General features: G+C 54.7%; 2 protein-coding genes across 5 annotated transcripts; both read left to right on the forward strand.

Annotated features, from left to right (window-relative positions):
• Nucleotides 1-50: 50 nt before the first annotated feature.
• RETREG2 (reticulophagy regulator family member 2) lies at nucleotides 51-14,521 on the forward strand. 3 transcript variants are annotated; one of them, XR_012831080.1, is made up of 10 exons: nucleotides 51-265; nucleotides 2,693-2,799; nucleotides 7,538-7,568; nucleotides 8,304-8,439; nucleotides 9,798-9,882; nucleotides 10,664-10,801; nucleotides 11,136-11,230; nucleotides 12,174-12,309; nucleotides 13,062-14,075; nucleotides 14,469-14,521. XR_012831080.1 is itself a non-coding variant. In XM_075711618.1 (9 exons), exons 1-9 carry the CDS (start codon nucleotides 51-53, stop codon nucleotides 13,790-13,792), a joined length of 1,674 nt encoding a protein of 557 aa, XP_075567733.1. In that variant the 3' UTR covers nucleotides 13,793-14,081. The 3 variants fall into 3 exon arrangements, 1 of the variants encoding a protein (XP_075567733.1); XR_012831081.1 differs by lacking the exon at nucleotides 14,469-14,521 and having other exon boundaries at nucleotides 13,062-13,863; nucleotides 13,956-14,081; XM_075711618.1 differs by lacking the exon at nucleotides 14,469-14,521 and having other exon boundaries at nucleotides 13,062-14,081.
• A 557-nt stretch (nucleotides 14,522-15,078) lies between these two features.
• ZFAND2B (zinc finger AN1-type containing 2B) lies at nucleotides 15,079-19,900 on the forward strand. 2 transcript variants are annotated; one of them, XM_075711620.1, is made up of 9 exons: nucleotides 15,079-15,133; nucleotides 15,937-16,031; nucleotides 16,471-16,602; nucleotides 17,269-17,420; nucleotides 17,899-18,006; nucleotides 18,159-18,246; nucleotides 18,781-18,857; nucleotides 19,484-19,565; nucleotides 19,831-19,900. In XM_075711620.1, exons 1-9 carry the CDS (start codon nucleotides 15,079-15,081, stop codon nucleotides 19,867-19,869), a joined length of 828 nt encoding a protein of 275 aa, XP_075567735.1. In that variant the 3' UTR covers nucleotides 19,870-19,900. The 2 variants fall into 2 exon arrangements, with proteins under 2 accessions (XP_075567735.1, XP_075567734.1); XM_075711619.1 differs by having other exon boundaries at nucleotides 18,177-18,246.
• The last annotated feature ends 782 nt before the right edge of the window (nucleotides 19,901-20,682 follow it).

The raw sequence follows: 20,682 nt of genomic DNA on the forward strand, positions 1-20,682 counted from the left end.
CAGCGCTCGCCGCGCCCCCGCCGGCGGTGGTGGCGGCCCCTCCCGCAGCCATGGCGAGCGGCCGGGCCGAGGAGACAGTGGCGGCGGCAGCGGCCGAGGAGGAGGAGGAGGAGGCGGCGGCAGCGGCGGCGGCGCGGCTGGCGGCGGCGCTGCGGCAGCGGCTGCGGGGCTGGGAGGCGGCGCTGGCGGCGGCGCAGCGGCTGCTGGTGTGGGAGAGGCCGCTGCACAGCCTGGTCACCGCCGCCGCGCTCGGCGGGGCCCTCTGGTGAGCCGGGGCGGGGGCAGGCCGCGGCGGGGGGGGCCGGGCCGGCGGCGGGGCCTGCCCCGCAGAGGCCGCGCAGGCTGGGCGGGCGGCTCCGGCAGCGGCCGGGCGGCCGTCGGGGTGCTGCTCGTCCGGCCCGTGGCGGTGGCAGCGGCGTGCGGCCGCTTGCGAGCCCTCGGGGTCGATGGCGATCCCCCCTGGGCTGCCTGCGGTCTGTATTTCCGCAGCAAAGCTGATGGCAGCTGCACCCCATAACGCCGCGGGATGTGCTCGGCCAGGAGTAACCGCGCTGTTTTCCTCCGGCAAGCATAAATAGGCTCCTCCCCGAGGGGAGAAAGTGCCAAGAGCTTGGGCAGGATTTGCCCCGCGATGATAAAACGCAGCTGGGCCCAAGCGGAGGCTCGCCTGGGCACATTTCTGGTTACTTTCTGCATCCATGCTTTTATCGGTTCGCTTCACCCCGTAATCACGGTCAGTAAGCCCCATGGCCTCCTGCAGCAGCAGGCTGATGTGTGGCATTTTATTTAAGCCCTTCTGCTCGTTAATCTTTTTCTGGAGGGTGCCAATGTTTCACGTGAAGGCCGAGGCCGCTCGGTTTTGGCGCGAGCGTATTCCCCCTGCCCTGCCTTGCCTTCCATTCGCTTCCCTTCTCCTCTGCCTCCCGGGCAGGGCAGCGGCATGAGGAGCCAGGAGTGTGAGTGGCAGAGCCCAGCTGTGGATGGGAATGAAAAACATCCTGTTTGTTTGTATAAACAGTGAGTCAGTTTTACTGGCAAAAATGCTCTCAGCCAGCGGCTTTCCCAGCAGAAAAGGTCAAAACTGGCCGGGGAAAGAGTTAAACGTTGGTTGCAGATGAAGTAGGAAGGCACAGACTCTAAAGTCAGAGAAGGGGAAAGTATGTGACCAAACAGCCTTTGAAGTCGCTCTGAGGAGGCTGCTTACATTCTGCTCCCTCATTCATATGATTAGCAGAGGTATACATGGTAGCTGGGTACTTAAATGGTTTTGGACTCCTCTACCAGCTGGAAAGGGCTGAATGCAGAGCTCTGAAGTTAGTGGCGGGGGGAGAGGCATGCCGTGAGATGGCAGGGGTGGCAGACAGTGATGGCTAAGGGGCTGTGCGTAAAAAGGTCAAAAGGAATAGAGAGTGCCCAGAATATGGGACGGCAGAGAGAGATTTAAATATCATGGAGGGGGAGGAATTATTTACAGTTCCATGGAGGATTCAGCCAGCATCCTTCAACTGCAATCCATAAATGAGGCGGACTAGGAGGAAATTCTTCCAGAGCTGACGTGTTAAGCTACAGAATTGTTGTCCTGTGAGAACAGATAAAAACGTTGTTTAGGTCGTTACAGGTTCTGTAAGCCCTTGGAAAGCGTGCAGCTTTCGTTCTGTGCTGCTCAGTGAGACAGATCTCTCTTCCAAGTCCTCTGCCCCTGACTGTGGCTTGGTGGGAAGCACAGCCCTTCCCTGCACTGCACGGTGAGATGCTCTCTGACTCTGATCAGTTTGGTGCATTTGAGATTAGTTATTGGCAAATACTTGCTGAAGAGGAGCAAGGTAAAATAACGGAGCTGCTCTTCCCTTCTGGAGAGGAGTTTTCATTAAAGAAAAGAGGGTGAATGCATTTTCCTGGCAGTTGTTTCTGGAGATACTTAAAAAGAGCTCCTCTGAGCTGGAGAGAAGTGGTGAAGCTCTTGTTTGGAGGAATGCAGACAGCCACTGCTGGCACAGGCGCCACCCTGGGACCTTTGCTGTTGAATCTATATGGAGTGGGGAGATAAACTCTTTGATGGTGGGATTGCGCGCCAGTGTGTGAGCAGTATTGTGTGAGCTGGTGTTTGGCTCAAGCGAATATGTTGTTGAGAGACATGAAAGGTTTTACAATAGAGTCAAGTGAGCAACTAAACCATTTAAGTGCTAGGCTCTGATTAAATGGAGAGAGATTTGCAGTAGAAGAATGGGTATCTAGAAGCAGGTGCAAAATGTGTTTTCGTGCTATCTGTGGGTAGTGCTGGATGTTGTGATGACAAACAGGATGTAAGTTTTCAGCAAACAGGCTGATTCTCAACCAGTCTTCTGCTTCAGCAATCTGTATTTACATTATCTAGACCCTCCACCTTGAGGATTCGGAGGAACTTGTACGAGGGAGCATTAGCCTTGGTCTTACAACTGAAGGAGGAGCTCAAGAGCAGGGGAGGAGAGCGCTGGGAGATGGCAGGTAGTCAGCTGTCTGGTGGTGGGCAAAGGCGCCGTTTGAGAACATGCTGTGGCGGGGGTGGATGTCTGCAGAGTACAATGCTTGCTGCAGTGGCCGGTAGCAGTCGGATGTTTCTGCTCTGCCCTACACTGAGCTGTATCTGTTTGCTCATCAAGAGCAGTAACTTGCTGCCTTTTTCCTGCCTAACAATTTCTCGTTTGATTTCTAGGTTGTTTTCCTCCACCTCCCTGAGACCCCTTTTTCTCCTCAGCATGTCCCTTCTTGGCATCCTTTTGCTGGAGCGGTGGAAGCCCAGGTTCCTGTTTGATTTCTCAGGTATGTGATGAGTAGCACTGTAGCTAGTGACACAGTTCTAGTGTTACCAGCTGCTGGACTATGGCCACAGCCGGTCCCTTCCTGGCTCTCTCTGAGGTCATGTAAGCCCTGTTCCTGCTGTAACTGCAGGCTTTGGTGCTGCCTCTTGCCTATTTGTGTCAGAGTATTAGGATGTATCCTTATACTCTGGGCATGGGGAGAACTGCTCCCGGTGATGAGAAGTTCTGGGAGTAGCTCATTTTGAGAGTGACTAAGGGAGCCCAGCTAGCTTGTCAGGGAAACTGGTGATGGGGATGATGCAGTGCTTCTGCTGTGTCCTTTCTCTCCTGCAAACATCGTGGTGAAAAGATCATTCCAGGTCTAAGCATATACAGCCAGCTGAGCTGGGGGAAGGAAATGGCGGGTTGAAGTGTATTGGTTTTAGTTAAGTGCAGCGTGGGCTTATGCCCTGAAAGAGGCAGAGCAGATGAGAGCCACTTCTCCTTGCGGCAGGTAGCAGAGTGGATGATGAGGTCTGACAGCAGGGACAGTTAGTGTATTGTACCTGTACTGAACAGCATCTGATCCTCCAGCTAATCGGTGAGTCTGATCACTTGGCTTATCTTTCCTATATATTGAAGGGCCTTTGCCAACATTAGACACAAGCAACAAGAGGAATAGCCTCATAATGATGATAGGCGTGGATGGGCTGCTGTCTACTTTGAGTGCCTCCTTCATTGGAGTTTATTAAATGGCTGGACCCAGACCTGCCTACTGCATCTACTGCTGCTGTTCAAAGGCAGCTCGGGGCCCTCCATCCCTGCCCCCCCTACTCTAGGGAGGGTTTCGGAATGAAAGCCCCTCTATATGTGTGTTTGTAAGGTGCCCTTTATTTGACCTAAAAGGGTACTGACTTAAAGGGTGCTTTCACAGAAGTCCTGATAAGATTAGATATGTTTCAGCTGTAGTCTTGAAACTGTTTGCTTTGTGTGGTTCAGGTAACTAGGCAGCCAAACTGGACTGGCCAATTTAATTTCCTGCTTATTCGCATTGTTTTTTTAAGGGAATAGTTTAAAGCCAACCCAAAACATCTCACTTGAAACATGTCCAGAAATGCAAAAGCGTGGTGTCCAGTACAGAACGGTGTCATTGACACAGGTGGGGGTAGAATCACTCCAGCAAGTACCAGGAGAAGTTATCACAGAAGAAATAGGAAATCCATACTGAAATCAATTGATATGATGCAGAGCAGTGAGGAATTAAAAAAAAAAAAAACAAAACCACCCACCCAAACCCAAAACAACACACTAGGGGTTAGGCTAATCCTGTGTCATCAGCTCTGCAAGAAGTCAGTGCACATCCTACTGAGCCACTCCTCAGTGGTGTTCTTCCCCATATTTCACTCCTTGCTGCTTTTCTGCTGCTGACAGCAAAGAACAGGGACACCTTTCTGATGTGCCTGGTTAGGTCACAGCCCTGATTTTGACGTGGTCCACTGGACTGTGTTTCCTCAGCCTCTGCAAGGAAGGAGTGGTGCTCTGCGTTCCTGAGGGGCCTCCTGTTGAACTGGCACTGCTGAATACTTAGGGGTTCTTGTGTGGCTCTCGCTTCCCACTGAAGCAGAGCTGCAGCTTTGTGGCTTTCCTCCTCACTGCTTCCTGTAAGCCTTTCCTGGAGATTTTGGAAGTAGGTCAGTACCACACCTTCAAGAGTTGACACGTATATACACAAACCTCAGCTTGTGGCAGTCTGTATGTCTTGGGTGACTGCTTATAACATCACTTCTGAAGGAATGCTAAAACCTCAGCATGTGTTTTGCAGTTACTCACACACTGTGATCAGAGACATGCTAACAGCAGTAAGATGCACAACCTTTTTAGGTCCTGTCAGAAGGGACTGCATATTTTCAGCTCCCACGCAGGGTATTTTTTCCATATGTAACCACCCCTACATGGGGTTCTGATTAAATATCATTTAAGGAAGCACCTCCACTTTCTCCTGAAATGGGTATCAAGTAGGGATGTTTTCTGTACCATTATTTGGCAACTGTGTTTTGGTCAGTGTAGGAGAGTGTAGTGTGGAAGAGCTTTAGCAAAGCCTGCATTGCAACTGAATGCTGGTACTCCTTAAAAAGGGCCCCTGCTTTCTAGCTAAAGTTTACACACAGATGAAGAACGCCTCTTGGGGAAGCGTTGAAAACCTGTAAGAGCCAAGGAATCCATCAGCGATAATTTGTCAGTACCAACATGTAACCTAAACTCTTGTGCGGCTGACTGGCCTCCCAGAAGAGTCTGGTGTACGTCAAGTGGTTTGTATTAATCCACAATCCGGTGTGAAATGCTGACAGCAAGATTTCAGCCAGTTATTGATGATCTGAGGCCAGCTGTGGGTGTCTTGCTTGCTGGCTTAGTTGTACCAGCGCTAGACAGTATTGCAGCACAGGTTGGAGGTAAGCTTTACCTAAGTGAGTGTGTCCTGTCAGAAATGCTGTAGTTTTTTTGTGGTTGGGCTGTTCCTCCAACTGATGTAAGACTCCAGTGCTTTGGGATGAACAGCAGGCAGACTACTCTACTACAGGAAGCCAGATACTGTTGATTTGAAAGGCAGCTTGTGTTTTGCCAGATCGTTGAAATCACGTGAACACTCTGCAGCCTGCTGAAATGTTCTGCAGCTCCCCAAAGTGTCTCTGAAACCTTCAGAAGCGACTGAGGAGAATTGTTTCACTCCCTCTGCTGGCATATTTTGGATGGCTTGGATTACTGCAGCCAGTCGGAGAGGAGTGGGGTTCCTGTGCCGTCCTGCTTACTGTGTCGCTGGCACGTCTGTCCAGCAGAGTACAGCAAGCATCCCAGCACCTCGTTTGGTAGCTGGTACAAACAGTATAGCCAGCCGTCACAGACAGGCTGGTGCCAAATGTGATTTATTTGGTGATTTAGTGCAGGTAATAGATGAGGCTTTGAGATACAGCTGGATTTCTGTGTGCTGTGATTAAGCAGCTTTAGGTTCCTGAGCACAATAACAAAATACAGCAACAGCAGTTGCGTGAGAGAAGCAACCGTCCCATGGGGGTGGAGCTGCATCTATAATACTCACTTTGCGCCCGGAGCTGCCTTTGTGAGCAGTGCTCGCCAGCTGCCCCAGCCGCCGTGCCGAACGGTCGTGGGCAGAGGAGCGGATGGGCAGCCCGGTCTGAGAGCAGTTGACTCCTCTTGTCAGGCCTGATTACTGGAAATCTGGGTCACGCTCTCAAAGAATGGCCTCCTCCCCTGAGCGGATGGCCTCCCGCTCCGCTGCACTGTGCAAGCTGGCTGGTGGAGTGCCTGCAGCGGTAGGAGGAGTCTGACATACTTGGCCCAAGGTGCTGTGTCTTGGGAGAACAGTGGCAAGGCTGCTACAAGCAGTTGCTCTCTTCTGCGGCTTGAACTGGAGTCTGAAATCTCACTGGGTGTTGGCAGCGACGGATGTTCACCTCTTCTGTGCGTTTCCCTGGGGGTGTCGTTGCTGCTCTTGGGCTTTGCATCTGGCTGATGGCTCCAGGGAAGATTGAAACCCCTTTTTGCTCATGTGGCATTTTTAAGCCCGTTCCCAACAAGTAGCCTGGGCTTTGAACATAAACTCCCTTCCATTATTTTAGTCCTGTTTACGTGGTGACGTACAGTGTGGGGGGATAGGGTCCCACTGATTTTTAGAACTTCTTGGATGGCCTGAACCAAGTTTGCTGTTGGCCAGACAGCATCAAAGATGTATCTGTCCCTACCAGCTTTAGGACATTAGGCTGACAGGTAGAGGAGGGTAGACCTCAAGGGGCCTTTACAGCATGATCAGGGCGTGTTAAACAGGGGAGACTTATAAAAACTATGTTGCTGCAAGAGCTTTGGTTGAACCCTGTACATCCTCAGACACTAGTCAGCTAGCCAGGACAACCCAAATCCATGGGCAGCCAGGCTCATGAGTTCCAGTCGTCATAGAAATATTAGGGGTTTTTTTCTCTATGTATCTAAAGGCAGAGCATAATCATATGTGACCTCTGCCATTGAAACACTGCTCCTCCCTTCAGTACCGCATGGAGTAAGTCCCTGTTTGATCATTACTGGGTTGGGTGCAGAGAGGAATGGGAGAAGCTTTCCCTTGCTCTTAGCCAGACTGCCAGATCTTAAGAGTGTAGTTATATCTGTGCCTGGCACAAAGGGCAGTTGGGACATAAGAGAGCCCTAAAATTAGATAATTATACACAAGACTGCTATTTGTTACTTAATTCCGTGGGAAAGGATAGAGAGAGCAGAGAGATCTCTGGCATTTGTACGCAGCATCCTGCCAAGGACTGTGGTCTGGGCTGGTCAGTGTGAAATGCAGCTCAGACCCACTAGTGCCATGTTGAGCTCTGAGATGGGAGCTGAAGCTTTGCCCAGCTCGGGGCAAGCTGTACAGTCTCTGCAGCGGAGAGCCCGTGTGCTAGCGGCACAGTGCACCTTGGATACACGTGTTGTGCTATGTGTTTGTCAACACAGGTTGCAAGGTGTGCTGGGGCATGCCGAGACCAGTGCTCTGTCTGCTCCGAGTCTCCAGGCATGCTTCACTGAAGCCTGCACAGCTCAAACTCCAAGCCAGTGATTCCTGCTTGCATTAGAGCATGAAGAAGGTCCCCACGGTGCATCCTTAGCTAAGGATGATGCATCTCCAGCTCTGCTCTGTTCAAGTGGTAAAAATGTCAGGTTGTATTTTTCACTTGACTGACTAATCTGGTGTGTTCTCTCTACAGCACAGCCATCGGAGGAGCTGGGAGGGGAGAGGTAAGCTCACTGATGTGTTCCTTGGTCAGAGGGGAGAGTGGGCAAGCCTTAATTTAGTGTGGTGATCTCACCTGCCCTTTTTGCTGTTGTTGATAGACTGCATGGCTCCTGCTGTGAAACGTTGGTAGCGGTTTCTCCTGCACTGGGAGCTGCTTATCAGCTCAGGAGCCACAGTTTGATACTCTGGGGAAAGCTAATGTTCTTTCAGTAGCAATAAAGCTCAAGTGCTTCTGATGTTAGGAACTCTCGAGTTTCTTCCCTGGATCTATTCCGGACTATTTTAAGAATCCTCCAGAGAGAAGGAAATCCCTAAGACTTGAGTTTTGCAGGTCACACGTGCTGTCTGTGGTGGCGTAGCTTGCATCCCGTGCTTGGCCATCATTACAGGTCTGAGCACCATATTCTGGCTACCTCAGACTTGGTGCCAGAGGAGGCCATGTGACTAGTTGCACCTCCAGCACTTTCTGTCTGCATGGCTTTGAGTAAACAGCTTTGCATCTTGGGGCTGTGGCATGGCATCTGCTGCTGCTGCTTGGCTCAGGTGTCTCTTGGCTCTCTTCCTGATGAAAAGAAAAAAGTATCTCCAAATGGAGTGTCTTGCATAGTTCACTTGAAGATGCATTCAGTATTATCAAGCCTTTGGTAGGGATCTCCGCTTCCCAGTGCAGCTGTTCCCTCCCCGCCACAGAACAGACCGTGTTCAAAGATTGTCTTCTTGCTCTTGTCTGTCTCTAGTGAGGGGGTGACTTCAGGGGCACAACCTCACCTGCTCAGTGTCCCTGAACTGTGCCACTGTCTGGCAGAGAGCTGGGTCACCTTCAGGCTGTACCTGCAGGAACTGCTACAGTACAAGAGGCAAAATCCTGCCAAGGTAAGCTGGAGATACCTACTCTTCTGTGCAGGGGCTTTCTTTCCATTACTAGTGGCCTAGGAGGTGGAATAATGTCAAATGAATATTTCTACATTTACTATCCCTGTTTAACATTTGCTGCGTATTCCTTTCAGACTTTGTGCCATGGGAAGCTTAAATAATGTGTAATTTGCTTCCAGTATTTGTAAACTGGAGCTGAACTTAACCTCTTCTGTGAATGGCTAGCTATACTTAGTTTTATTTCTTAGTGTGCAAAGGAAGCTCTTAGTTTGAGAGTGGGGAGAAAAAAGGGGAGCCTACAGTCTCTGCCCCTTTCACAGGGTCCATTCAACCCTTTAAGCTAGTCGTACCTATTTTGCTAGCCAAGATTGTGGCTAGCCGAGTCCAAATGCAGCAGTGTTTCTGAGTGCATGGAAACTTGTTGTAAACCATGTTCTGATGGCTGTGACGTGTGTTGTTTGGAAAGGGTTTGTAGACAGGAGTTGCCTCAGCATCACAAACAGTAGGCCAGCCCAGCAAGTAGGGTTGTATCAGGCTTGCTGGGCTCCAGTGTGCCAAAAGGAGTGGGTTTCTATCACTGCTGATGACTCCTCTTCTGTTAAAACACTGTCCAAACTACAGGGAGCAAGAGACCAGGACCAAGATGCCCATGAAGTGTGAATTCCTTGGGAGCAAAGCCCTCTAGAGGGCCCTAGCTTTTGTAGACCCTTTTGATTATGAATGAAACTCTTCATTGCTGGATTTAGTCAATACTTGAACCCATGACCTGGCTTGCAGGGTGTCTCTTCTCACTTCTCCCCTTCCCCAGGAGAATGCAGGACAAGCCCTCAGGGCTGCACCGTTATACTTCCACTTTTTCCAGAGGCGAAAGGTCCTGCTCTGGTGGGAGCGTGGGTTCTGGTGATGCTTCTGCCAGCTGGTTTATTGCGTAGCAGTGGCACAGCATCTGGTGACTCTGTAACAGCTTCCTGTCTCTGTCGGGACAGTGCAGACTTCTCTTAAAGTGCTGAGCTCTGCAGGGGAGATGCACTCTAAAATGGCAATTTGCAATATCCCATCCTAGCCTCAGGGAACATCATTTTACTTCATAAAGAACCATCCAATAAAGTTTTGATCCATTTTATTGGGGTCTTGGGTTACCTTGGTCTCCCTGTGCTTGAACCTCTAATGCTTACAGCTTAACCCATCCAAGCTGTCTGAATTGTGACTGTCAGCATCTGAATGTACTCAGTGCAAAGCTGGTGTACTGACTTTGTTAGGAGCATCCCTCATTTTGCTCTAACTGGGTTTCCTGCACTGGTTGCATAGATGTATCTCTGCCTCTTGTCACTTCTGTTTGTTCCTCTCTCTTCCTTCAGTTCTGCATGAGTGTCTGTTCAGGCTGCCTGATTCTGGCTGTAGTTGGACACTATGTTCCAGGCATAATGATCTCCTACATCATTTGTGAGTATAAGCAGCTCTCTTTTCTGACTTAAGCTGAAACATGACCTAACTGTGCTATTGATATGCTGGTAGAAGCATATTTGTGGTTTTCTTGAGGGGATCTGTGCTAGATTATTAATCAATACAGGCATTGTGCTCCGGTAAGTCTCTCACCTTAAGTGCGTCCATGCAGTACAACTGCAAAGTCAGGAGAGGGAGCCGTCGCTAAACATTGCTTTACTCTTCTACCCACGGCTGGGGCTGTGCTGGCGAGGTCCCAGAGAAGCAGAAACCTGCAGTCTCTCACTTCCTAGAGTGGGCAAATCCATATCGAGAGAGTCGTTAAAGAAGCTGCATGTTTAGCAAATCAGACCTTTTTCACTGCATGGTGAGTCCCTGCTAAGTCTGAAGACTGTTCAGGTGGTGTGATGCTAGCACATCTACATATGAGCTCTATGCTGCTACCCTTATAAAAGTTTTGGCGATTTTTAGGTTTAATAACCTCATTTCAGGGCCTCTGTTGCATGTTGGGGCTGGGATGCAGTGGCTGAACAGGAGGGCTTACGCTTCATCTTAACATAAATCTGTATTCTAACAAAGATCTGTTACGAAAACCTGGTTAATCAAGCAGCTTTGGAATGAGTAAGACTAGCCATGGATGAGGACTTTAGGCAGGGTCAGGTGGGAAAGCAAATGCCATTCAGCTGCGCTTCCCTTGATACAGAGTTTCTTGCCGGTGCCCTGTAAAGGGCTGGGTTGTGCTTGGTCTGCCTCTCACACTCCGTGCATCCTGTGTTCGCAGTGCTCAGCATTCTGCTTTGGCCTCTGGTGGTCTACCACGAGCTGATCCAGAGGATGTACACGCGTTTGGAGCCTGTCCTGATGAAACTGGACTACAGTATGAAGGCAGAGACGCTGCACCACAAGCATGAGAAGAAGAGTAAGGACCCAACTTCGCTCTGACTTTTTCTGGTGCCATACTCCCAGGGTGGAGCCCAAGCAAAGGGACAACGGGAGAGCACGTCTGCCAACACTGTGTGGTGACAGGCTGCAGTGGAGCAGGGAAAAACAGACTGAAACTTCAAGGTTATGGGGAGGGCAAGTGGGCAGTTGATCCTGGGAATAGCAAATGAGAGCAACAGATTACAATTGTCTCTGGAAACCTTGGGCTTCTGGGAAACCTGTGCAGTTTCACAGGCTAGAAGTAGTGGGGAAGTAGTGTATCAAGGCATAAAATTCCTTCAGTCTCACATAAAGCCTTCTCTTTCTCATAGAGCGACAAGGGAAGAGTGAGCCTGCAGCAGGTGATGAGCCAACAGCAGAGACGGAGAGTGAGAGTGAGGCAGAGCTGTCGGGCTTCTCCCCAGTGGTAAGAGCACAAAGAGCTGTGCAGGAACCAGTCCCTCCTCTCTGGTCTGTAGCAGCTTGAGAGCCAAGGGGTGGTCTGAGTACAGCTGCATTGATAACAAACAGCAGAGCAACAAGTCACTTCTTTGCGGAATCCCAAGGGGAGAAGGGTATTAATTTGATGAAGGCCATTGTCTCCAATCTGGGTATTGACAGTTCAGCACCACAGGGCTGGTGATGCAGTAGCAGGACAGGGCGAGCCATGCTCCAGCCTCCTGCTGACCTGCGGAATTGCTTTGATGGTTACGCTTCGTGCTCAGAGAATGTGAGTGTCTCCTAAAGAAATCAACTGTCCTGGTGTAATGTGCAGAGGCTCCCCACCACTGGAAAAGGGAGATGAGCAGCACTGGTGCCTCTTACACAGTTCCCTGCTCTCAGTCAGACTGGGTGGGACCTTTCTGTATGTGCACCACAGAAACGGACCAAGTGTCTTCCTTTACAGGAGCACTGGGCATGTAGCTGGGCTGTGAGATGGGAAGCTTCAGCTTCCAAAGGAATGCTGATACTTGAACCACTGCTACTTGTAGAAGGCTTCACTGGGCCCTGCGTGACTGCAAAAGGGAAGGGGTGTTTTGCTCCTTGGTGATCCCAGGAGAGAAAGAAGGATCAAAGCCTTCTGAGACTCCTACAGGCTGATCCCATCTTGTGCTGGCTCTTTCGGGTTCTTCGCTGAGGGCAGGCAAAGCTTCAGGCAGTGAATTATTGCAGGAAGGCCAGTGAGTGTTCTTCCCTGGCAGTGCAATGAGCACTTTGCCCAGCCCCCTCCTGCTTTCACAGTGTCCCTGTGCAGAGTCTCTCCAGCAAAGGACTCCTGCCTGGAAGTTCTGGTTTGTGTGGAGGTGCCTGTAGGCAGCACTGGTAGTCAGACACCCAGGAATTTGTCCCTCTGCCTTCCTCCCATGCAGGTGGATGTGAAAAAGACTGCCTTGGCACTGTCAATCACAGATTCTGAGCTCTCTGATGAGGAGGCTTCCATCCTGGAGAGTGGGGGCTTTTCTGTCTCAAGGGCTACCACCCCACAGCTGACAGACGTTTCTGAAGGTATGTGATGGGACGCTTCGCTGCCTTCCTGACCCCAAGTGTTTTGTCTGAGAAAAGCTGTCCCTCCAAACACAGGGAGAGAACCTAGCTATTTGCAAGGGGAAGAGCATTAAAAGGAGGAAGCAGTAATAGCAGCACAGCATGCCCTGGCTTTGTGGCTGATTGTGAGCTGGTCCTGAGTGGACATCTGCCTCCGATTACTGCCCCACAAGACGATGTTTTCTTGTCACTCCAGCAAGGGAGCAAGGCCATCCACAAAATCCCACAGAAATAATTGCATGGTATGGTCACACGCCTATATATGATGCTGGGTGGAACAGGTTGGACACCCCACCCTGTCAGACGTACAAGCTCAGAGAAGGACTTGTTAGTGGTGAGGAATGTGAAGGTAACCACTCGGATGTGGTCACTTGAGTGTCCGTCAAGGAACAGGCAGGTGACTTGCTGTAAGCACAATTTCCCTGACCCTGTGGGTTTTAGTGGAGGGCTCCAGATGCAGAGAGCGTGAACTGGAGAAGGAAGTCCTCTCTGAGCACAGAGCACATAGAAACAGGATGAGAAAAGGGATACTCCATGTGAGTCCTGTCACTGGGAGAAGGGAATACCTGCAGACCCCTTCCTGCTGTGCTGCCAGAGCTGGGAGGATGCCTAAAAGTGAGCCCTGGTGTGTCAGCTGTGGGCTGGTGGGCGGGAGGTGTCAGTGCCCTGGGTTAAGGTGGGGAGACCTGCGCCTTAATGCTGGTGCCTTTCAGACCTGGATCAGCAAAGCCTGCACAGCGAGCCAGAGGAGTCATTTTCCAAGGACCTGGCAGAGTTTCCCTCCGTGGAAGAATATCATTCCAGAGACCTGGGACCACAGAGTGATGAAGATGCATTTGGTGTGCCTCTGGGTCCTGAGCTTGCCCACGCTGCCCGTGAGCTGGACTCGGCAGAGGAGGCGGCCGCGGACTCTGACCTTTCCATCCTTCGCCTAGCGTCTCCTCTCCATTTTGTAAATACGCACTTCAATGGGAGCGGGCAAGCGGCCGGAGGCAGCGCAGAGCCAAAGACTGTCCCTGCCCCGGGCCTGGGCATCTGCATTGACACGCTGAGCGAGGAGATCGTCACCACTGCCATTACCACGGCAGTGCAGAACACCCTCTCTGCCCTGCTGCGGTCCTCGGAGGCCAGCGAGGGGCCCTCCCTCTCCGAGTTCCTGCCCACCGAGCCCGAAGAGAAACTGAGCTTCCAAGCACAGCTGTCAGAGACCGAAGTGGTGGAGACGGAGACAGCAGCTTCACCGGAGGATGAGGAGGAAGCAGATGACTTTGAGCTACTGGATCAGGGGGAGCTGGAGCAAATGGATGTAGAGCTGGGGCTTGGAGAGGAGCAGGAGGCACAGGAGTCTCCTGCCGCTCCGGCTCCCCCGTCTCCCACACTTGCTGAGCTGCCAAAGCAAGGAGATGAGGAGGAGGCAGTGATGACAGCAGCGTCTATGTCTTAGGTCTTCTTCATGCACCCCCTTTTCCTCCATTGTCACTGGAAAGAAGGAAGAACTCACACCGTGAACGTGCAGTGGGTTTTTAGATGTTTGTGTTGACTGGGATGGAAATGCGTCAGTGTTAATGTGCTGTGTCTGGAATAACGAATCCCTTCCATCCTTCTAGAGCCCGGCCTTCACTGGCTGAGCGGGAGACGCCCCTGCCCTGCAGCTGGGGAGGAGCCGGCTCCTAGAAGCCTTATGCCACAATCGAAACACCAACCCCAGCAAACGCTTCCTAGTAATGGTGCAGTATTTTGGTCTGTCTTCTGTTTGTCTTTCGTTTTGCACGCAGAGTACTGAGCTAGCTGTAGCTGCTGCTAATACCCACATCCCCAGTAGGACATATGCAATCTTATTTTATTGGGTTTTTAAATGGCTAAAAGTGTAAATAATTTTAACTTTCATTGGTTTCGTTTGGGGGGAGGGATGGGGTGCACAGTCAAACCTGGCTCGCGGGGGCTAGGGGAGGGTAAGGGGTCTTCGGAGGGGAGGGGAGGAGTACGGGGACAAAAGCAGACTGGCGCTGTGCAGTGAAGAGACCCCTTCTGCGAACCGCTACCACCTTTCACGTCACTGCTGGAACAGGGTTTTGGGTGATACGTGGGTTTTTTTTTTTTTTTTCCCTGTCTGATTCAAGTTCTGCTACTGGGTGGCTGTGGAGTTTTTTGCGATCAATGAAATTCGCTCCTGGCCCTGTTCAGTACTCCAGTTTCTTCCTGCCGTGGCTTCTCCCGGGCGTCTCTCGCCGTCCGCACCACTGACCCCGCTAGCACTGTGCTGGGCCGGGCATCCTGGCATGGCGCCTGACGACGGCGAAGTGGCTCGGAGGGAGCCAGGAGCCCTGTCATGCAGCAGAGGAGGGGGGCTTTGTGTCTCTTTTGGGGCTGGGGAGGGGAGAAGGATGGAGGGAAAGTCCCCGAGTGTCAGCTGCCCGATTTGGGCAGTCGCCTCTTGCCGAGGCCCCGCCTGGCAGCCAGGGCCAGCATGGCTCCGCCGCCCGCCCTGGGCTCCCCCTTGCCCGGAGCCTTCCCCGCCGGGGCGGGTCTCCCTGGAGCTGCGCTGCCGGCGGCTGCTGCCGGAGCGGGGGAGCGCGGGGCCCGCCGCGGCGGGGGGGGGGGGGGGGGGGGGGGGGCGGGGGCGGGACCCGGGCCCGCGGGGGGCGGGTCCGGGGGCGGGGCTGCCCCGCGTGACGCCGTGCCGGAAGCGGGCGCGGCGCGAGCCGCTGCCGGTGCCGGTCCCCGTCCGCCATGGAGTTCCCGGACCTGGGCGCCCACTGCTCCTGGCCCGCCTGCCAGCGCCTGGGTGAGGGCCGCCGGGGGCACCGGAGGGGCGGGGAGGAGGAGGAGGAGGAGGAAGGTGCTGGGCGGCCGGGCCCCGCTCCCGCCCGGGCCCCGGTAGCCGCAGGCCCGGGCCTAGGCGGCGCGGAGCGGGCAGCACGGCCTCCGCGGAGCGGGGAGGCGGCGGGGCGGGCGCCGGGCGGCCGCTCGGTGGGGCGGGGGGCGAGGGGCGGGCCCTGCCGCCCGGCCTGCCCGTGGCGGAGGGGCGCGGGGCGGCCGCGGCCTCCGGTCCTTCCCTCCGCCCGCGGGCGCCCCGGTGCCGGTAGCCCGGGGCTGCCGCCGGGTGCGCGGCTGCTGCCGGCGGAGGCGGCGGTGCGGGCAGCGGCTGTCGGCCGGGGGCAGCAGGGCCGGGCCCAGGCCCGCACCCCGGGGGCCGCTCCGGCAGCGGCCCCCCCGGCGGCCCGTCCCTCCCGCGGGGCACAGGGCAGCGGTCGTCCCGGGTGGGGGAACCCCGCGGCGGGGCGTGGCAGCATCGCTCGCCTCCGGCTTGGGGCCGGCAGCCCCCAGGGAGCTCGGAAGGATTTCAGGATGCTACTCCGGAACCCGGGGAGGGCATGTTTCAAGGAGCAGCCCTGGGTATTTCTGAAGACGTAGCTATGGACCCGCAGCCCTTTTGTTTCTCTGCTGGGAGGGGGGGGAAGGCAGGAGCGGTCTTGGCTTCCCCGCGGGTCGGGCTCTGCCTTCGGGAAGTCGGGGAGGCCCCTGGGCCACAGGCGGGCAGCCCTGACATCCCAATGCTCTCTGCCCGCTGCATCTCCCCGCTCCCAGACTTCCTTCCCCTGAAGTGCGACGCCTGCGAGCAGATCTTCTGCACCGACCACATCGCTTACGCCCAGCACGACTGCACCTCTGCCTACAAGAAGGTAAGCGCGGAGAGGAGGTCTAATCCAGCCTCGTGCACAGAGCTGCTAAGCATTCCCAGCCGGCGATCAGAATAATTTGTGACTTCTTTGGTAACTTGGGCAGTCCCCCTCGGGATGTGCACTGAGTCTGGAGGCGTCCCTGAAAGCCGGGATCTGTATGTCAGTGCCGCAAACTTCCAGCCCACCCTCTGCTACTAGGTGAAATGGTTTGGGCATCTCCCAGCCCTGCTGTCTTCCCTTCCCAGAGTGTGTGTCCGTGCCTGTCACAGCTGCTGGGTCAGAAACAGCAAGCTCTTTGGAGGATGGTGAGCAGGATCTCAAACCAAAGGTGACGCTGTGGAAGCCGCAGCAGGCAGATCCTGAAGGGGAGAGAGATGGCCGCACAGCACTTGAGGTTGCCCAGCTACATGCTGCCATTCCCCTTTTCTTGTCTCTACAGGATGTGCAGGTCCCCGTGTGTCCCCTCTGCAACACCCCGGTCCCCGTGAGGCGTGGGGAGATGCCCGATGTCGTGGTGGGTGAGCACATTGACCGTGACTGCAAGTCCGACCCCGCACAGCGCAAGCGCAAGGTAGGAGCCCAACACTCTCCATCTCGCTGCTGAGCTCTGCTGGGTCCCTGTTGAAACCTGGGGGTGGGATGAAAACAACGCACAACTCGATTCTGCCCGGTGCCCTCTGTGTTTGCACAGGCTGAGGGCAGGAAGGGTTGGTGAGCTGGAGGCGTACGCATCTGCAGGGCTTTGTGGTGCGAGTCTGGGGCTGAGATAGCGGTGGGGTGGGGCTGGGCAGCCGTGTGGGACACAAGGAAAGGCAGGATGAGGTCGGGAAAAGGCATGCTGCCATTAGGAAAATGCAATCAGCGATTAGCTGCCCCTTCTTGCCAGGAGAGGAAATTGGTGCAGGGAGCTGGCCTTGCAGGAATCCAGCCCAGCAGCAGCTGGAGGGCTCTGGGTTGTCCCCACTGCTCTGGCAGGGCAGGCAGGAGTCGCTGGGTGAGGCAGTCGTCTCTCCTGCTGTGCATTCTGTGGAGACCCTTGTCTATGGAGGCCAAAGCACTAGTGAATTACTAATAAACTATCTAAATAAAACTAGTATTCAGAGACAAACTCCAGAGCCCCACAGAAGTGGCACTGGGAGAGAAAGCTGGTCAGTGCCCAGGGCCTGGCGTGGAGGGAAGGGACAGCCCCAGCTCTGCCAGGTGAGTTCCTTTTCACCTCCACCATGTCGTCTTTCAGATATTCACGAACAAATGTTTGAAGCCTGGCTGCAAGCAGAAGGAGATGATGAAGGTGATCTGTGACCAGTGCCACAAGAACTACTGCCTCAAGCACCGGCACCCCCTGGACCACGACTGCAGCGGGGCAGGGCGTCCCCTCTCCAAAGCAGGGTGAGGGCCTGGGGACAGACGGGCTGGCAGGGACGGGGCTGTGCCTGTCAGGTGGGTGACAGGGAAGAAGCCCGGCTTCTCCCAGCCCATTGTCTGGGACTGCTGCATTCTCACGCTCCCTGCCCTGCGTGCTGGGGTGTCCTCCAGCAGTGTTAAGGTTTGTAGAGTCAGCACAGCTGTATAGTCTCTTCTTCCTGCAGCAAAAGCCACCGGTACTGCCCACGGGCAGTTTTGTTCTTGCTTCTCTGCCCAGTCCCTTATTCTATAGCTGATGATCTCTACCTACCCTGGCACAGTGTTTTGAGAAGAGAAACAGTGCTTGAAATTTGGGCGTAGCTGAGCCACAACATGAGTGCTGTTGGGAGGAGGAGAGGGAGCTGGATGCTGGGGAGGTGTCTTACCCAGCTTCACCTCCCTGGGTACTCGGTACCCCGGGATGGCCCACGATGGTAAAGCAGTTGCGTCTTGTCTGTCCTAGGCACGCTGCAGTTGCGAGAGCCCAGGCATCCTCCTCCAAAACAGTCACCGCATCGAGCAGTGGAGCTGCCCGGCCAGCAGACAGCCCCTCTTCTCCGGCCTCTGCCAGGTACAGTGACAGCCCGACTTGTAATTCTGAGGTGGGCACGACCAGGCTCAGCTTGGCTCCCAGTGGGACGCGGGAGTGACAGCTTCTTGCTGCTTGTGTGTCGGTGGGGCTGTGTACTCATACCAGGGCTCCCTGCCTTGACAATAACCCAGCTTCTCTCCTGTTTGCAGAGGAGGCAGAGCAGCTGCGTCACAGAATCCCAGCACCTCCCCTCCAGCTGTCATGCTGCAGAACGGGCTGGTGAGTGTCCTGGCCCAGGCATTTGGGGTGGGTTTGAGTAGTTCCTGTGCCCTGGGGAGCTACTGCAGCAACTGCTTTGTAACCCATGCTCTGTAGGTGACCATGGTGCTCCCCAGCTGGGCCTTCCCTGGCAAACAGGGAACCCAGACGCTCAGTGGGGCATCAGAGTTTGCTCTGGCAGCTCTTGGCTGCGCTTGGTGCTCAGCTTTCCCCAAAGGGACAAAGTGCACTGGCTGTTTTCCCTGGGTGTTGTCTTTCTGTTCTGCAAGCCAAGGGCAGAGGAGGCTGGCAGCTGCTTCCCACTGGTATTCTTAGCACGCTCCCTGCACTGGCAGGCCGGGCTGCACTCCCTTGGGCATGGGGAGAGAGCGCTGCAGGCCTGTCCTGAGCCCAAGGTCTTCACCTTGGCTGTGTCTGGCCTTGGAGAGGGGAGGTGCACCCACCCTTGGCCAGGCAAGAGTGTGCCTGCTGTGTGTCCCTCAGGGCTGCCTCCTGCCGCCTCAGCCAAGGTGGTGACGAGATGTTTTGTTTCAGAGTGAGGAAGAGGCACTGCAGCGAGCTCTGGAGATGTCCCTGGCAGAGTCAGCACGCAGCTCAGCACATCCACCCAGGTACAGTCTGGGGACATGTGGTGTCACCCCCCAAGCCTACATGTGAGAGGCGCCTGGGGCAGAGTCATGTGGCTCTGGGATGATGTTCCTCTCAGCATGCGGCTCCGGGTGATGCCTCTGTGTGGCTGACGGCGGGGGGAAAAAAAGGAAGAGTCCAGAGCCATCACGGAGCTCTGTTCAGCAAGCAAGCCATCTGGGGTGCTGGGAGGGGACAGTGACTAACAGCACAGTAGGGAAAACCATTGTCTGACCACTTGTCAGCTAATGTGCATGGCTAGAGCATGACAGAGGTGGAGTAGGGGTGTTCACAGAGGACACCCGGGAGCCCACGTCCTCAGGCACATTGCCTGGTGCTGCTAAAAGCACCATCTTACAGACTGGAACTGCTGCTAAAAGAACCATCTTACCATGGTTCTCCTCGGCCCAGGGTGCTGGCTGCCAGCCCCAGCTGGATCCTCTGGTCCCTCCCCAGCCTCTGGCTTGTTCAGGGTGATCCTCAGTTGCTCCCTGCCCTTAGCTGTCCTGGAGGGTTGCAGTGATAGGAGATCCTGCCACCCCAAAGGGCTCTGAGCGCTGGGCCAGTGAGCCCGGGGAGTCCGAGGCACACAATGCACCACTGTCCCCAGCAGCACGCAGGAGGAGGAGGATCTGGCACTGGCCCAGGCGCTGTCAGCGAGCGAAGCTGAGTACCAGCAGTCACAGCGGCAGGTGAGTGAGGCTGGCTGTAGGTTCTGCGCCATGGTGGGGTTGATACCAGCCTGGCTGTGTCATGGAGGGGTCTTCCTTGGGTTCCGCTTCCTCTGGGTTCTGTCTAGGCTCTTTCCTCACCAGGAGGGCAGCCCAGCCTGGGGCAGTGGCAGTGTCACTGCTGAGCACACAGCCCTGGGGACTTGAGCACTGGGATGTGCCCCCTTGTAAGACAGAGGAAGAAGCCCGTCTTTCCTTGCTCACTGTGTACTTCTTCCCATTCCAGGCACACGGTTCAAAGCCATCAAACTGCAGCATGTCGTAGGCAGGCGAGGCAGGGTGTGCCAGTGGATGTGGGATCCTGCTTGTGACCTGAGGAGCATCTCTGGCCTCCCATGTGGATGCCATGGGGTTCTGGCCTGGACACTGACAACAAGAGCCCCTCACCAGGGACAATTCATCTCCCTGGGGGCTGTAAGCGAGCCACCAACCACACACTGGTACCTCAGCCCTACTACCTGTATAAAATAGGTGCAGCAAATTGCTGATGCTCCTGGAGAGGTGAAGACAGTGTGGGACGAGGCTGAACACACACTGACCAAAGCAAGCAGCAGCCCATGGCGTGCACTTAGCCACAGCTGCCGCGGCCGTGTCCCAGCACTGCTGGGACTGTGGGGTGGGGGCAGATCCAGCCCGGAGGGGAGGTGCTGTGTGGGGACATCTCTGCATGCTCAGACATACAGCCGGGATGCAGCTGCCTGCTGCAGTAGTGGGGGGCTGGATTTTGTGCTCTGGGGAGGGCCGTGCCAGCCCCTCAGCAAAGAGCAACTGTGGCTGGGATAGTCTCTTGCATGGGCATGGCACGGCTGAAGCCCCTTCCCCACTCCCTGTGCCCTCGGTGCCTCCCCTGCTGTTTGCATGCACAAGAGCACGTTGGGCCTTACCTGACTCAGCTGGGGCCCAGGACCCCTCAGAGGCTGAGTGGAGCTGTGTTTCCTTTCTGGTTTAATTTAACAAGGGCCATTAACTGAAAAGTAACCTCAGCAGTGACTTGACTGTGCCAGCATCGCTCGTGCGGGAGGGCTGCAGCTGTCTTCTTGCTGCTGCCTACTCCTCTGCTGCCCTAAACCATCCCAGG

The sequence above is a fragment of the Pelecanus crispus genome, chromosome 5 (genome assembly GCF_030463565.1).
Source record: "Pelecanus crispus isolate bPelCri1 chromosome 5, bPelCri1.pri, whole genome shotgun sequence".
Lineage (NCBI taxonomy): Eukaryota > Metazoa > Chordata > Aves > Pelecaniformes > Pelecanidae > Pelecanus > Pelecanus crispus.

What these genes read in the sequence shown, in the direction of transcription:
- RETREG2 (XM_075711618.1), top strand. Translation starts at nt 51, where the DNA reads ATGGCGAGCGGCCGGGCCGAGGAGACAGTGGCGGCGGCAGCGGCCGAG. An exon ending in AATGATCTCCTACATCATTT is followed by an intron (nt 9,883 to 10,663) that starts GTGAGTATAAGC and finishes CTGTGTTCGCAG; the next exon opens with TGCTCAGCATTCTGCTTTGG. An exon ending in CCACAAGCATGAGAAGAAGA is followed by an intron (nt 10,802 to 11,135) that starts GTAAGGACCCAA and finishes TCTTTCTCATAG; the next exon opens with AGCGACAAGGGAAGAGTGAG.
- ZFAND2B (XM_075711620.1), top strand. Translation starts at nt 15,079, where the DNA reads ATGGAGTTCCCGGACCTGGGCGCCCACTGCTCCTGGCCCGCCTGCCAG. An exon ending in GCCCGCCTGCCAGCGCCTGG is followed by an intron (nt 15,134 to 15,936) that starts GTGAGGGCCGCC and finishes CCCCGCTCCCAG; the next exon opens with ACTTCCTTCCCCTGAAGTGC. An exon ending in TCATGCTGCAGAACGGGCTG is followed by an intron (nt 18,247 to 18,780) that starts GTGAGTGTCCTG and finishes GTTTTGTTTCAG; the next exon opens with AGTGAGGAAGAGGCACTGCA.